The 16,698-nt window shown below is 46.1% G+C and overlaps 2 protein-coding genes across 3 annotated transcripts in view; one reads left to right on the top strand and one right to left on the bottom strand.

Moving 5' to 3' along the window:
* Nucleotides 1-6,721, top strand: part of LOC135903762 (motile sperm domain-containing protein 2-like) — a 66,999-nt gene extending 60,278 nt beyond the window's left edge. For both annotated transcript variants that reach the window (XM_070531602.1, XM_070531603.1), the window contains exon 14: nucleotides 6,288-6,721. In XM_070531602.1, coding sequence (XP_070387703.1) covers nucleotides 6,288-6,440 — 153 coding nt within the window. In that variant the 3' untranslated portion in view covers nucleotides 6,441-6,721. The remainder of the gene's footprint in view (nucleotides 1-6,287) is intronic.
* Nucleotides 6,722-7,150: 429 nt separating this feature from the next.
* LOC135903863 (uncharacterized) overlaps nucleotides 7,151-16,698 on the bottom strand; it is a 51,362-nt gene continuing 41,814 nt past the window's right edge. The window contains exons 5-8 of the mRNA XM_065434276.2: nucleotides 16,314-16,504; nucleotides 15,307-15,428; nucleotides 13,491-13,705; nucleotides 7,151-13,377 (exon numbers count right to left, since the gene is read on the bottom strand). Coding sequence (XP_065290348.2) covers nucleotides 13,001-13,377; nucleotides 13,491-13,705; nucleotides 15,307-15,428; nucleotides 16,314-16,504 — 905 coding nt within the window. The 3' untranslated portion in view covers nucleotides 7,151-13,000. The remainder of the gene's footprint in view (nucleotides 13,378-13,490; nucleotides 13,706-15,306; nucleotides 15,429-16,313; nucleotides 16,505-16,698) is intronic.

The following is a 16,698-nucleotide window of genomic DNA, read 5'->3' as shown; positions in this document are numbered from 1 at the left end:
CTTCTGGGTACTGTACAGCTCAGTATAGAATTCTTCCGCTGCTTTTATTATACCTTCGAGATTGCTGATGGTATTACCCTGCTTATCTTTTATTGCAAACATCTTTGTCCTATGCCAAGTTTACATCTCACTGATTTCAGGCTGCGTCCAATTTTTACAGCTTCTTCAGTATTTCTCCCGTTATAATTTCGAACATCCCTCGTTTTCGCCTTGTTGATCAATTTTGACAGTTCCGTGAATTCTTTCTTATCTCTTGAGTTGGACACTTGCTTGCCTAGTGGTTGCCTTTGTGCCTTGCCTCCCACCTCAATCGCTGTCTCTGAAGACAGCCTAGTTATGGTTTCATTCATTGCCTCTATGTCATCTTTCTCTCTCTGTTCTAAGGCTGCATATTTGTTTGCAAGTACCAGCCTGCAGTACTACATATATGAGTTACATATATGTCCGCTGAAAGTTACCGTTGGTAGTCACTCAATGAAATTTAAAGGAAAGCCGATTCTTCAGTACAGCTCGAAAACAGCGCGTAGAGATGGACACAGTAAGGCACACGCGATGTGCTGACTACAGAGTATTTCATTTTGGAAGCGAGCACAGCTGCGTGAATGTTACGGAGATCTAGGCTTATTTGTGCGGGACGTGAAGAGTGCGACTACGGCAACTGTTTCATTTCAGCAGAGGTCATAGCTAAGGTACTGTTGCATGAGCAGATAAATAATCCAGAAGAGAGGTATTCGAAGCGGAGACAGTGAAAACACGCAGCGATGAGTATGGAGCACCTCTTTCTTGTTTCACAAGGAAAAGACCTTTCTGTACGAGGCATAAGCAGTGCGTGCACGTGGCCTTTATCAAACTGAAGTACTTCAAGGCGAATAAAGTGCAAGGCGAATTAGTTGTGTGCCTCTCGTTCTGAATTCCCCTCGGTGTGGGTATTGTCGCGGCCCATCTTACGGCAAGGATGCTAACACATAGCAAGCGCAAGATGAGAGTAAGAAAATGTGCATTCACCATTTACAGTGAGCACGGGAAATGCAACAGGGAGGAAGCGCTCCGAGCCAGCGGTAGCTAGCCGCGACTTCCTCGCTTTGCACGAGGTGAGGTGTAGCTGCAGGGACGCGATGCTCCACAGAACTTGAGTGCAAGGGAGACACTGCGGAGGTGCTAGTCGCTCTTATTGAATGGTTCTCTATATGCACTAGAATAAAGGCAAAATCTCTTGCCTCTTGCTCTTGCCCTTTGCTTCGTGTTGCCGACAAATTCGACTTCGCCCTACCATCTGCTAGCCGCCTGGTTAGCTCAGATGATAGAGCGGCTGCCCCGGAAAGGCGGTGGTGCTGGGCTCGAGTCCCGGACCAGGACGAATTTTTCTTCAACTATGAGGCTTTTCTTTCGAAGAACCTGTATGGGTTTGCTTTGTAGCAATTTCTACGAACGGGTGGATGTCTGATTTTCCCTTTATTCATTACTTCTCTCCACATTGCGGGTTTCCGCTGAACTACTACGTCATGCACTAGAATAATTCAACACGTCCTCCCCTACCATGAAATTATTGTTGAAGCGACTATTTCGCATCGGTTTCGTGTGGTTTCCACGAACGTAAAAAGCAGCGTCAGTTTAGTAATGTGGTTTTGGCACGTAAAACCCCACAATTCTTTAGTAACGTACAATGTTGGGCTAGTTGGGGTTTTATGTTCCTCTTTTTATTTACCTTTTGCAGCACTTACTTTGACAGAAAGAACAAAAAAAAAGTCATACATGATAGGACGGCGTCCAGAAGGGGTCGATGGATGGGGTCGTTAGTCGGAGCTTGATTTCAATGCTCAGTCACCTTTAGGAAATGAAAGAGCATACCAAGCGGCCAATAGTTACAATTTCAACACTTAAGCCTCTGGTTTTCTCCGATTTATGCATAGCGATTAGCATTTAGGCTTTACAGAGCAGGACACAACATAGTGGCGTTTTGCATAGCCGGGATTAGAGTTTACATACCCGAGTCGTACAGTGACCAGAATTGTGTCTTCTGGACTATCGCGAACTGATGCCATCACCATTCTCGGCGTTTGTACTAATACAGTCTTTACACCTCGCATCAGGAGGAAGTGAAAAGTTTGTTATTGCAAGTATAATCCATGCACTGGAGAAAGATGTCTGCTTTGTCGAGAAAAAGAAAGATCGGGCCTGCGTCTTTTACTGTAAAAATAAATAAATGCATACATAGGCAGAAAAGCTTGAAATTCAGCAGTAGAGTGACTATAAGTCAGTGGATTTATTCCACCGATTCTGCTCGTAAGTCTTTCCTAAATTTATCGAACTTCACCGGGCTGAGGCAGTAGATTCAGACTCATGGGTACTACGTTTATGGGGACTGGAATCTGGAATTTTCTTCTGCCCCCCCCCCCCCCCCCATTTCTGTTTCAATAAACCTATTTTTACAATATTTTCGTGGCAAGTACTTCGGTCCCATTGGTATTCACAGGACTAATGCACGAGAACTTCTGCCTTTAAATTGTGGTGAGTATTTCTCCGGGCGCAGACTTCTCTTTCATATCTCCTACGCAAAGGCAAATGTGGGGTCACTATCAACGAAAACCTTCCAAAGTGCGACGTAACCAGTGTGGGAATGCCGGGATGCCGAACGACTTGCCTTGAACATGGCTCAGCCTAAATTTTGGTTATGGCTCACCAAATAGTTGCTTTGACCCTTCTAACACGTAGCGCGGGCGAAGGCAAATTAAAGACGATTTTATACTTTATTACTATAGAGAATTTTGAATGGACAATTTTTGCACAATGTTTCAAGGGTGTTATACACATTGAGGCTAATCTTTTGCTGAAGCGTGAGCGTTGACAGACGTTCTTGCGTTTGACGCGTGCCTATGGTGACATTCAGGCACGTACCCAGAATATTTTTTCAAGGGGGGGGGGGGGGGCAACCCAAGGTAACCTTTCCTATGCGAATTAGGGGAGGGGTACCTCTTCTAGTACAAATGTGAATAATGCTCACCTTTCGCCATGAAGACACGTAGACCCACAAAAGAAATGAAATAAGGTGTATCTCGCAGGCACGCCTGTGAGATACACCTCTCCTTTATTTGGCAAACAAGGTACCATATCACGTGGACTCGCCCAGGAAAGAAGCGCAGGAAGAACACTGCCTTCCAAGAACAAATAAACAAGCGAAAGTCTGAAGTAAAGATTTCTAGTAGTGTTTCTTGAATTAGCTCTGGAAGAATTATAGAGCAATATATATTTGCGGAGCAGTCACAGTTCTTTTGGATCCCTCGTTTACTGCTCTACCAAGTTATGTTCCAAAACCGACTCGTATTATTATTTGGGAAGTTGCATAACGATGCATGGCCGCCAGTCCTGTACAACCGCGTAAATCGCAGGACACTACGGTTCTAGACGTACTGCGTCCACCGCAGAAGGTTAGAAAAACCCCTACGTAAGCACAGCAGAGAAGTGGACACGTCAGGCGGCTCGCCTGATAACTGTAGAAGCGTCATTCAGAACACGGAATTGTTCTCCGCTTCCGGCGGTGTTTTCTCTACTTCTTTCTTAAATGAAAAGATGTTGATACATAACTATTTTCGCAAACAACGGTTAAATTTGCAAAATATTGCTTTTCCTTCCTGTTTGGCTGTTGCCTTGGCTTGCTGCCTTAGTAGACCACTTAACTTCTCAACTCTTTGCGACTCTTGTTTTCAGTTGACCGTTTTGCACGAAAAGTGCTGTACAATTAGGGAAAAACCAGATGAGGTAACAGGTGACAGTCATATTGCTTATGGGCTTAACAGTTATTGCAAGGTTTGATGATGGAGGCTGTTTCGCATTACCTTATTTTCCATTTTATCTAACCGATATCGCGGGTATATGGTTCCGAGGATCTGCCAGCGTTGCGGAGAGCCTTCACTCGAGGAAATAATGAAGCAAAGGGAAAAGTTAAATGCAACTGGCGTTTCCTCTAGCCGCAACTCATTCCACGAGCATACAGACCAGCTGTGTACGAACCGAATCCCTTTTCCGATCCCTCGATTAGTCTCAACAAAGAAGGTTGAACTAACAAAGCAACAGCGATGCGTGACCGTTGACAAGATGGTGACAACTCAACGCATCCAGAGTTAATCGCGCGGGCACCGAATCGATGAGAAAGCTGCCCTTTACACCCCAGGAGATGTCGATAACTATAGCGCCATCCAAAAGGAGTGAAAAAGGCAGCAAAATGTTTACCGCTGAATAGCTGCATATTATATTGACCGCTAATAAATACGAGTACAGAGGAAGAGAACGACGACATGGGCGGTCCTCTTGTGTGTTCTCTTCCCCTGTCCTCGTATTCATTAGTGGTCAGTATGATATGCACTAAACACCAACTAAGCCAAACTGAAGTTCTTCTGTCGCCGAGTAGCTGTCAGGTCTCAGGATTGATTTGGCGGCGCTTTAGGAATGTGTTTGAGGAATTGTGGCGTGCGCGGGGTTGAGGGGAGATATACCGCTTAATTTCGGGGGGGGGGGGGGGGTTGGGTACGTGCCTGGTGACATTTCAAACTTCAAATAACAACCACCAATCGTGGGTGAAGTCTTAATGGTACTTATTAAAACAGCTGCTATCGTTACTATCGTTATCGGGCAATGTTTTCGGATTGGCTTGCCTGCGCACCATCTGTGTTGAATCAGCTTGATACGAAATGAAGGCGATGGACGTCGACAACAAGACACTTCAGCTCGCAGCAGAGGTTGCATTCACTAATTTGAGCTCCGCGAAAAGTGAGCTGGTGGCGCGCCGTCCCACGAATGAAGCCTCTCCCGAGTGCGCGTGAGAGGCCGTCTGTCGTCGCAGAGAGCTCTCAGGAAAGGCCGGAAGCAGCTCCGCGTGACGCCACTGGCGAGCGTCAGGTTCAGCTTCTAACATCAAAGAAGCGGTGGCTGCAAGCTTACGATGTGAAAATGCTAGGCGGTGCGCCCAGCAGACATTTTTCTAGCGATATTTCGGGCCCTTCGCACTTGATTTCGGCGTGTGTGCAAATGCAGGCTCCCTTATAGATTGCTCCACGGCGCAAGACTCGGCAACTGCAGCCGCGTGGCATGGCGTGCCAGTATGCTCAGGATTGCTCTTAAAATCCACTGGCGATATCAGTGGGATTAGGCGCCGCGGGAGCCACTAATAAAAACGCGGCCTGGTCTCTCACTCCTAAGCAACACGCCACGTAATCGGTGCTGCGTCTGCTACCTATCCACGGCAACGCGGATATTGAAGAACCTGCGCTGGCTGACGGAAAGAGTGCAGTGACAGGTCTGCCAGTGCCGCCCACCAGCTGGTGACGTGTTGCATATCTAATGGCATCGGAAGCAAAGCGGCAGAACGAAAGAAGAAAAAAAAAGGCAAATATTGGTTTTGTGCGGCCTCTAAGATGCACTTTATCGAAGTGAAAATGGCACTCACTAACGCCTCCCTCCGCCAACCCTTTCCCCGTGCCAGCGTCCAGAGAAAAATAAAAACAGTGTCCTGTTCAATGCGCATTAATGTGGTGTAGCTTAATTTAGAAGGTGAAACATTGGGATGAGCGAACTTAATTCCAAGACTGAACTCGGGTAAGTGTTTCTCTTCCTTCATCGGTGTGTCCTCTTTCTTTAATTATTTAAGTATTTACTGAAATAATTATTAGTTACGTTATCCACTGCTTCTACGTGGAATTACGATAAAGAGCATACAAAGAAAAAAAAAAAAACGTTGTACCAGCTATGATTAGCATGATCAATGGACCCTGTAGATCACAAAAACGCAGAAAGCAGTAGAACAAAAGAAGAAAATTAACAGCAAGTCAGGGCACAGTAGCACAGTGACTGTTAACAGAATCGAAATTCAAGGGCGTAAATAATATCTTGGCAACCTCGTGTCAAACGACAAGAGGGAGAGCGTCAGAGTGCGTGAATGGAACGTTCCAGCACGCATGCCCACAAAGCTTTCAAGCAATTTAAGCTTCTATACCAGATGGGCTGTTTTAGCTTGCCACATTGAGTAACGGCTTCACTGCGTGCGAAGCCGCCCCGCCATTTTTTTTAGCATCGAAGTGTGATTATAGCGTGCATGTTTGTCTGACGCGCTGTTTCTTCATTTTTTTTCCCAGTGCTCACCAATTCTGTCTTCACATTTCACGCATGTTATCGCACCGAATGTTGTCTTACTTTTCTGATAAATTAAGATTAGCATGAATTAAATGAATATTAACCTGCAGTAAAGTAACAGGGCGAAAAAAAAAATTGCACACACTTTGTTCTGTTCTTCACAGCTTGGCGCTGTCTACCAGGAAATGAGCGCGATGTCTCGGCGTCAGGAGCAGTTCGGCTTCATCTTACTCGCTACCATGGTGCTGGTCGGGGCAAACCTGCTCATGCTCATCGTGGTCAAGAACTGCCAGTCGGCCACCGAGTGGTACTGCTGAAAGACTCCGCTGTGTTGTAGACGGGCTGACCCTTGTCAACAACGCGAAGTACACCGTGCCCCCCCAGCCGAAGTGAACCGGGCCAGGCGAGCGGGTGAACGCCGACAACCGTGACCGAGAAAATGGGACCGAAAAAAAAAAAGAGAGAGAGAATGGAGTGTCAACTCAGCTGCGACTGTGCGTACCTAGTCGTTGTTTTTATTGCATATAAGGAGCCGGAGCTGACAAATTTTTATTTTTCAGTGTTCATGTGCAACTTAAATAAACAAATCTTTATAAAAGTTGTTGACTGTTAGCATATAAAATGTGCCGATGTATCTGCCTTTTTATAGGGAGTGTGACCGATGTTAAAACACGTCTTTTATCGCACAGCTTGGTTACTCGAAACGGGAGTTTATTTGCAGACATTCTCATGAGAATGAGTTTGCAGAAAAACATTTCTGCAACTAATGTCCGAAACTCGCTGCCCTTGTCTTTTTTCCATTTGTGACTGCGGTGTTACAACATTAAAGAAAGTTTTATGAATCGCCGTGTCAACTTGATCACGCCTTAGGAGTGCAGCATGAAATTTTTGTTCGACATATTCACCTTCCACTTAGACTACAATCTTAAAAAATTCCAGTAGGGTCTTGTTGGTTATACAATACTGACGTTTTAGTTGGCATGCATTGAGACGCACAGCAGGATGAGCACAAGCTTGGACACAAAGCGTGAACTAACAACTGTTTTATTCCAGCACGAGCGGTGGTACAATTATAGGTACGAGTGGTCAAGAAAAGCACGAATGAGCAGACAGTTCAAGGCACATGAACAAAGATTACGTGCAGCTCCCAAAAAGCTCGCGCGGCCTTTCGCTTTGACACATTCTCGCATAAGTGCAATCTCGGCACGCGAGGGCCCATGCGCAAGTGCCCCTTTCTAATTGTATCCCCGAAACAAGTCGATCTTCTGTCTGAATGTCTGAATAGGGTGGTCAGTGATGCACTTGTGAGATCTTTTGGAGTTTGACATAATTTTTATTCACGCGCCTCGCTTTGCTCGTTCAACAAAACATGAACAGTATTTCAACGTTTAGAGAGAGCTACTGTGACGGCATGCGTGCTACCTCGAAAAGAAAATTCGTGCTCTGTTCAGCGACCCTGCTAGTTTGCTGTTCTTCCCTACAATGAATGACCCGCACATAGAAACCACTTTGGATCACGTCAGGGGAATTTACCGGCCCCTCCACATCTGAGATGTCTGTCATGAAGCTGACGTGCGGGCTTGACACCACTGCCCGCATTGCTCGGAGTTGCATGTAGAGACGCCGTCCTATGAGAGCTAAATATACGTCTAGTGAGATTTTCTTTCTCTGCGCCCCTGCGGGGAGTTGCGCAACACAGTTGTTTTTTTACGAAAAGGTGTACGTAGTAGCTGGTTTACATATAATGTGCCACCTGGTGTGGAAAGCCTATTTTATAGATTTCGCGTGGGGGAGGAGGACGGGGGTACCCATTCAGTTAAATATAGATCCTGCATGAAAACCTTTACGTCCCATAAATTATAGTTGGTTGCGTTAAAAAAAGGAAACCAGGCTAGAGAGCATGTGTTCGTAGACTACTAGGACGCGGATTTTCGCAGGGATATATTGTAACTAAAACTGAAGAACTATGAAGGGATTAAAGAAAATAATGCGTAGCTGAAAGCCATCTCTTCGGTTTACTTTTGCTGGCCATTTTGTTAGGCTGTTACGCGAGCCCACTGTCGCCTAACAAAGTTACAGTGCAGATTACGGCTAGAGACTGCATTGGTGGTTCTTCGCTTATCTTTTACTTTTTGGCGCGAGTAATTACCACTTCTCCGAAGGCGCAAAGTGTTTTTTTCGTTTGCTCGAAATCACATTTTCTTCTGTCCAGCATAAAGTTGCCTTGGAAAGGGCCTTGGCAGTCCAGGGCAGGTAGCATAAGACAGCGAGTTCTCTCTACCTTCAGCACGTACCGAAATTGAACGCATCACTGCAGCAGAGGAGTGCACTCGCAGCTTTATTCATAAAAGACGCGCGGGACATGAAAGCGAATGCACTTTGCGCCTGCCTGTCGCCACTCCGCCCACCCTTCGACGAACTCGTGTCGCAGACAAAATGAAAGCTTCGGAATCGTGCCTGAAGAAGACGACGACGAAACCGCTGCATTCTTACCGTCCACATCTTGGCCGATCCCCCGCAGTAAGTATGCGCCACCATAGAAGGCAAAGCAAACAATTTTTGACAACGACATCGTGGCTTCACTCCGCTGCGCCAGTCACGTGATTTCTGTGCCACTGTGCCTTAATCTTACTCGTGTATTGTGCCGAAAATGTGAATTACGCCAGCCTCGCAACAACTAGGCACGACGAAGATTGGCACGAGGCGTGTTAGCATTTGTGTTCTCCTGCGCCGTTTCTGGCAAGGCAGCACAGGACTGAAATTTAGACAATGATAAAACTAAGCTAACCAAAGAGCTTCAGCTGTCGCATATGCTTGGCTATCAGTTCAGTGTGAAGGACTGATGGGTCGAGCGTAGCCTCAAAAGACCAGGATTATAGCAGTTGCAGGGTGTAAAAAAATGATTCGCTGTTATTGGTAATAACTTAAACGAATATTGACAGTCTTGCATCATGCATTTAGTTGTGTTCTATTAGCAGCCTCTTGTTCACAGTTGACCCATGACACCCATTCTTGAATGGTGCAATACCTAGGCGGAAAACATGCCATGGTTCGAATGTAGCTCCAGCTTCTACCTAAATCGAATATGAACGGATATACGCGGAGAAAGAAAAAGAGTGTGTAGTTGCAGGTTTGAATATGCTTGTCAGGTCACAAACATTTATGAAAGCGAAACTACATTTAGAAATGGTAGACACTTCACCGACTATTCGCATCATAAGTCCCTACAGTATTCCACGGTCTTCAAGTCCTAGCGGTTCTCGCTTCCTAATTAAGCGCGATTCTATAGGTCACACATTTGTGGAACCAAGGTATTTGCGTTTCGTCCCTGAATTATCGAATCCTAAAGTAGTTCTAAAAAGGGGCACATGCTGCGACACGTTCATACAGTTTAAATGTAACATAGCATTCGCTTCTTTTCAGTAGCACCCTGTTCAAAGCGAACAGCACATTATAGCGTATCTACAAAGCCAGCGAAAACGCGAAGGCCGAAACTTGGTTCACAATGGTTTACCTGTCAAAAGATCTTGCCTTTCCTACCATTAGGTCAGGCATGGTTTCAGCCATTGTCAATGCATCTTGTAGATGATACCACGCTGATTTCACACTTTTGCCATAGGAGCTTCTTCTCAGCGAAAAAACAGCTTGGTAAAATTAATAGGACGGGATCACAGAAGTTTGGGATTGTCGACTCTTCGTGAATTCCGCTAAATGTGGCAAGCAGAAAGAAAAGGCAGGAACGCTACATGGCAAGACGTTTCATTTCCGCTGTGTCCCGATGAGGACAATCAAAACAAGCTGATTTGATTGATGAGGTTCAATGTTCAAAAGCAACGGAGGGCCTATCAGCGACGCCGTAGACGAGAAATCCGCATTAATTTTGGTAACTTGATGTTCTTTAGCTTGCATCCAGACATTGTACGCGAGCTCTGTTGACATTCCTTCCCATCGAAATGCTGCCACTGCAACTGGAAAGCGAACACACCGCTCCGTGTTCAGCAAGAGAACGCCGCAGCATCCGGACATCCACAGCGGGTACGGGAAGCAATCTGCACAGGTGGGCACATTTACATCCCTAAGCTCTGGCGACGCCTAGTGGAGCACATTCAGCGCATATAGGGAACTTCCCAACTCTAAAGCAACACACGACGTGTCACCAGCGATGACGTCTCGTCAACGAGACGTTTGTACAACAAAGTTCATCTTTGTCGCTCTCCACAAGTCACTGAAAGTGGACCGACGCGCTAGGAAAATACCAGGCCCTATGTTCTAATCGCTTCGTCAGGCATTACACCTTGCTCCTTATGAAATGCAGCGCCACGTGAAGAAGTCGAGATTGTTGCGAAACCTCCTTTCTTCGGAAATAATGGCACAGAAACAATACAAACGCCGACCGAGGTGATAAAAGAAATGATTAAGACTATATTTAGGCCCCTGCACGGCAACCCTGATCCCAATTTTCTGTCTGATGTTCCTTTGTATTTAGCGTCATTGAAGCGTAAGAAAACACTATTGTCCATTGGCTTGACTATTTCCAATAACTCACTGCATGATGTGACGCTGAAAGATTTAGAAAAATACCTGTCGGAAGAATCGTTCTGATTCCGCATAAGATGAATGATATCGATAACCAAGCGCACTTTCTGCTCACAAGCGATCTGACCGGCTGCATTCCTGCCTTTATTGAAGAAAAATTGCCACAACGTGAACGTTCCTCGCGCAGGGCCATGCAGTAGAACGTGGGAAGCGTGTTCGTTTTTGAACTTTGCCCAAAACCAACTATAATATCACATTTGGTGCATGTTGAGGGACATATGTATTCTTTGCACAACAATGACGCTACTGCACGACGAGTTTTCTCTAGCTGTCTTAAAGAAAATTGGAGGTTAAGATTAAGGTAAATTTTTGGTAACATACGATGGTTATCATAGCCGAGACTAAACATTGGGCGACTGAAAAAAGGCGACACAAATCAGTGAAGAGAGGATGACAGGACACATGTTAGGCTTTCAGATGGTGCCTTATTTTGCACTTTGCAAAGGTATATTCAGTGAGGGGAACGTGAACATGTAAGCAGGAAACTGGCCTAGGCTGCATGTTCGCATCGCTTCCCTAGTGTGTTTATTAAGTGCAATGTAACGTACAAGTTTTGAAAGATTCACGCGTTTGTCCTGTGGTCTTTGCTGGTAGGTGTCTGTTTCTCGCAGAACAATGTTTAGCCTCAACACGAACAAACTGGTCTCGCTGTTCAGCTTCATCAAAGTAAACCTAGTTCTCACAGAACGGATCAACAACATCGTCAACTGAAATTACTGGCATGAACAGACAGAAACTTCTGAACCAGCAAGCTAGAAACAGGCCTGGATTCTATGAGAAACCGGACGCCTTTCGGGTAAATATAACATAAATGAGTTGCTAAGGTTGTTATTTCCACACGCGCAGGCACGCATCACCAATGCAAATGCTCTGTTTTATTTTCAAAGTTGTAACTGTGGAAATTCATAAAAATGAATTTTACGGGAGCTGTTGCGGAAAACTGCATATTGTGCGTAGAATATAAATATTTATTTGGAATTTACTAATGTTTGCGTGTGCGGTAAGCGAACCGATTTTTGTATATTTCAAACAGCAAGCCCTGGAAGGGTAAAAAATGCGCAATAATGTGAACAGAATCGAACTTTCGAAAACGCAGTGACAAAATCAGCATAAAAGGGTTGTTATCCTCTGCATTCCAGGCTCGTGCAAATGAATGCCAAGCTCTCTCGACATTACAGATCAACGAACTTGGTTGGGTTCAATAGTTGCACTGCTGCAGCAGTGTAATCTTTCGCTCCCCTTCACAGATTTGTTCAGCGACTGGTCATGCATTGTGACCTACGTGATGATGCGTTCCGTCACTAAGAAGTGCTTGCTTAGTAACATTATGTGTCATACCGTATTATGTATCGCTCAGTGCTAGAGCTGACAAAGTAAGTCAGTTATCGTCAATCTCTGAATCCATTCTCTGAAAATAATTTGGGCATGCAACCTTGCGGTTGGGAATTTTCCATGAAGCAGAGCCGAGTAGAGTGTTTTGGCGAATTCGCCGTCGTCGTCGTCTCTTTGATGGTTCCCAGCACGAGTAAACACCCTCGGGAAGACTGTCATGAGCAAACGTAGACGCACATATAATGGTACTGGACATGACATGGGCAGAAAAAAGTTTTTTCGGCTCTTCAACCGTCAAGCAAGGTGACGCCAAAAGTTCACGAGGACGCTTCTCACCTGTTCCCGGTGTGAGAAACGGTGACACCGAAGACACCGGCACAAGGTCCGCTAGCCCGGAGTTTTGCGCCTCTTTTGTGCACATTCTGCAACGGTAACGCACGTTTCCCGGCTAGATAAATGTGCCAGTCTTAACTCTTGACCATTCCGCAAGCTTGAATGAATGCTGGCAGTGCTAACAACAGTTCATGTGGTGTGTTGCGCTAACGAGCCTCTACTATTGCACCAAAAGTTGCCATAGCGTTGATTATAGTGTAATGTTCAGTGCGTCAGGTTAAAGACCGCTAAAATAATATGTTCGTGTTTTCCCATATGTGTAAAACGGTGCTGTGGACACTTTTTTTTTCATAGCACATGTAAAATCAGGCGCGCGGCACCTGAACTACTCGGCGGGTCTTGTTAAATGGGCGAAGCAAGAGTGGCGGGATAAATTGAGACAACCCATGTCGTGGTCCTCGACCCGCGACCTGCTGCCATGTGGTGATGAAGAAAGGGGGTCGTACCCTTGCACGTTACGCAATGTGCGTGCGAGGGTCGCGATTCGATGACATCGGGAGGCGAAGGCGACACCATCGGCGACGTAGCTGAACTATGCACGGAAACGAGCGCGCAGTCACACTTCGCTCGCCGTGGAGTCCGGGATCAGCGCGACTGGTTTGCCTTCGATGGTGATGAAGTTGACCACACACGACTCTAGCTGGTCGTCTTGCTCAAGCTGTTCCTCCAGCTGCTCCTCTTGCTTGTCGACGTCGAGTTTATGCTCCTTCTCTCCGTCGCCGGCGTCCGCCGAGCCGCTGTCGACGGGAGCGATGGGGCTAGGCTCACATGCCGTGCGGCCGCTCTCTTCGGAAGGCGGCGGGTGGGCGTCCGCCTTCTTGGGGCGCTGCTGAAGGCTCGTGGCCGCGTACCAGGCGAGCGCGGCGCAGCAGCCTACGAGACCAGTTGTGGCCAGCAGGAGAGCCAGCGCCATGCTGCCTGTGACGTGGGTGCCTGGGAGAGAGAAAGACGGCGAAGCGTTGAGGAAGCGCGTCCCTGCATGTACCCTTACCAGGGTGAATTTTGCAGTGATGGCTCTAATAGCGCCGGAAACGCGGCACACTGACCGTTGGCGTCACTGTCGAGCGTGGTGCTGCTGCGTTGCTCGGCGGCGATGCGCGAGTCGCGCACGTTGCTGTCCTTGTAGCGCTGGTAGGTGAACACCTCGTTCTGCTCAGTGCTCGTCTCGAGCCGCGCGTTGGCCAGCAGCAGGCCGCCCGGTACCTTGGTGTGCGTCGCCACGTTGCTCTTCTTCTTGCCGCGGACCACGGGAAGGTTGACCCTGCAAAAGGCCGACGTGCCATTGCCATTAACAGAGCCCTTGAGGGGACAGCTAAATGTGAGCACTGGCATGGCTTCAAGTCGTGTGTCTTGTGGCGCCTTCTGTCGGAGTGCTTTAATCACGCGATTAATTAACTTGTGGTACCCTCAGGCCGAGAGGTATTGCAGAGGAGAGTGTGTATACGTAGAAACACATGATTGACAACTCTGATGGGTTCTTGTTATCTTAATACTGGTAAAAGCAATACAAAGGAATGAATGACTAACAAGGTATAAAAAAAACACGGACACAGACCTCTTTATTAATGGGCGAAACTCCGCATTGGGTAGAGTTTCATTACATAACTATAGAGGGATATATGATGGTCGACAACGGAAGCTGCGTTTCGATGGGAGCGAAATGCACAAACGCTCATCTACTTAGATATATAGACGCCCGTTAACGAATCCCAGGTGGTCAAACGTAATCCGGGTTCCCCGACTACGGCGTGCTTCATAATGAAATCGTGCTTTTGATGCCTAAAACCAACAAAATTCAATTGCTTGATATATATTTTGATTCTGAGGTTTTACGTGCCAAAAACCAAGATTTGATTATAAGGCATGTGCAGTGAGGGACTCCCGATTAACTTTGACCAGCTAAGTTTCTTTAACATGCACCCAATGCACGGTACACGGTCGTTTTTGGATTTTTTTTATATGACGGCTGCAGTAATATATGGAACGGCATAGCGTAGCAGAGTGTGGGCGTAAGCCAGTTGGTGATTCATAATTTTTGGAAGTTACCACAAGCAAAACACCACACTTGAAGAAAGGGACAATAGGAAGCGGTTCCCTTTCTTCAAATCTCGTGTTTAGCTTGCTGTAACTTCTCAAAATCAAGATACATAGCGGAAAATTACTTTTTTCTACCATTTGGCATGACTTCGTAGAGACACAAAACTGCGACTTCGTTTTTGGTTTCCTGATTGTCGCCTTCGTTGTTTACTAGTCACACATTTCCTTAGAGTACTCCAGAGTTTACGTTTGCAAATTGACCATTCTGTCTCGTTTTCTCATGCATAACGTTCGGATTAAGTCACAGGGATGTACGCGCTTACATCAAGATTTTCTTAGTGCTGCAAGCCGATTGCTCCAATCAATTTGTGTGTGTTTTATTTCATGCTTTTTGATTCATGCTCGCCGACCAATGTTTGTAATTCTTTTTTTTTTACTTTTTTACACATTAAATTAAGCCTTTTCACGGTGTTTGCTTTTCGGGAATGCTAAATTTCGCAAATGAAATTTATTCATTCTATCATTTTGATTTATATACCCAATTCTTAAAAGATCCTTCATAATGGCTATGAGTCGTCAAATGAAATAATTTTAAGAACTGTAGCGTCAAGAAAAAAAAAAGAAGGAATGACACTAGAAACGCATAGTAGGCACCGACAGGTAAATAAATGAACCCATATAAACATACACTTACGGACAGTATAATTAACCTTAATATTTCTAACCATTAAGGCTCACGAAATTGGTTTATAGGCATGTTAAGCAATTCATATTAGAGGTCGGCTGCTTTGCCATAATGTGGGTAGGGAGGGGGGGTATACGTACGAGGCTGTGATTGTGTAAGTGTCCGGCAGGAAACTGCAGACGACCAAGTAGCGGCGTGTGTTGTGCGTGATTATGTCTCGGTTCTCGTGGACGATGATGTTCGTCTCCATCTTGGACCCGTTCTGTAAAAAAAAGAAGATGGCAACAAGCAAGCACAAAGGTTGATTAGATTAGATTACTAAATTCATTATTATTTATACGACAATTAGAAGGCATTGTGCTTTCAACGAATAACGCTCTCGCTTTGACAACACATGTATAGTCTCGCACGTACAGCCCTCGATCTCACCGTTCAGGCGATTGCAGTTAGCGGCAACGGGAGTCTGTCGCCCGCTAAGGCAATTTATCCAAAAGGGCGTTAAGGCTAGGTCACAGAAAGTTGAAATCCGGTTCATTCCTGAGCGCCAGCAACAGGTAGCGAATTAACCGAAAGACAAGGAAGCTTTCCTTTGTCAATCCTTTGCTAGGGAAGAGACCTGGCTGTAGGCCACCGGTTGTCGCTCCCAGGTATATCGAAAGAAGCGTTTCTTTCAAGAAACCAGTGAAACGCCCAGCAATTTTATCTTGCTTCGTCTGCGTACAACATTCGCTTTTGAAAAAAATCTAAGACGCGCTAAATATACCGAGTATGGGAAAGAAAATCATTTTGCATACCAAAAATGGCATGTTTATATACATTGTAACAGATAGGCATCTTTCCAAGAAAGCTAAATATTCATGTTAAAATAAAGAAAATGGTAGTTGCAGTTCAACCAACACGTTGATTTGGCTCAGTGGTCTTTGCGAAACAACCATTGCCAGGCATAGCATAACCAACGCCTACGACAGTTGGATTGGTGCGATTGGATAGGAACAGGCACAGGCCCGTGTCTATTATCGTGTCTTATCGTGTCTATTATCGCGTTATCGCGCATTATCGTGCCTAACCGAAATTTTAGAATCCGTATCGGCAGGCCTCGTTGAACTAATAGAGAAAAAGCCGCGACAGTAAAAATGCGTGCACTGACCACCAGTCGGCTTCCGCATCGCTTGTGGTCGATGTCGAGTGTGTACGCGTCTTGCGGTGAGCCGGGGTCGCCGAACAGCATGCAGGTGTCGTCGTTGCTGTCCTCGACGGCGATCTTGCCCCCGAAGAAGGGACCCGTGCTGACGATCACGCGGGAGGCGTTCGCCAAGCACCGCTCCGCCCGCGCAGAGACTGCACGACCACGGAGAAACAGTCAGGATGGCGGAGCTCATGGGGGTCGGTTAGCGCACATTCTTAAAATCATGAGCCATTCCACTGTGTGAAGGTGGTTGACCAGCGAAGCTGTTTAGCACATGACACGGAGGTGAACCGTAATATTGAACAAAGGTACGAACTCTTTATTGTCTTGATCGGTGGTCATTATT

This window comes from Dermacentor albipictus, chromosome 1 (genome assembly GCF_038994185.2).
Source record: "Dermacentor albipictus isolate Rhodes 1998 colony chromosome 1, USDA_Dalb.pri_finalv2, whole genome shotgun sequence".
Taxonomy (NCBI): domain Eukaryota; kingdom Metazoa; phylum Arthropoda; class Arachnida; order Ixodida; family Ixodidae; genus Dermacentor; species Dermacentor albipictus.
The sequence above is the reverse complement of the archived record's forward strand: the minus strand, read 5'-3'. Positions and strand labels throughout refer to the sequence as shown.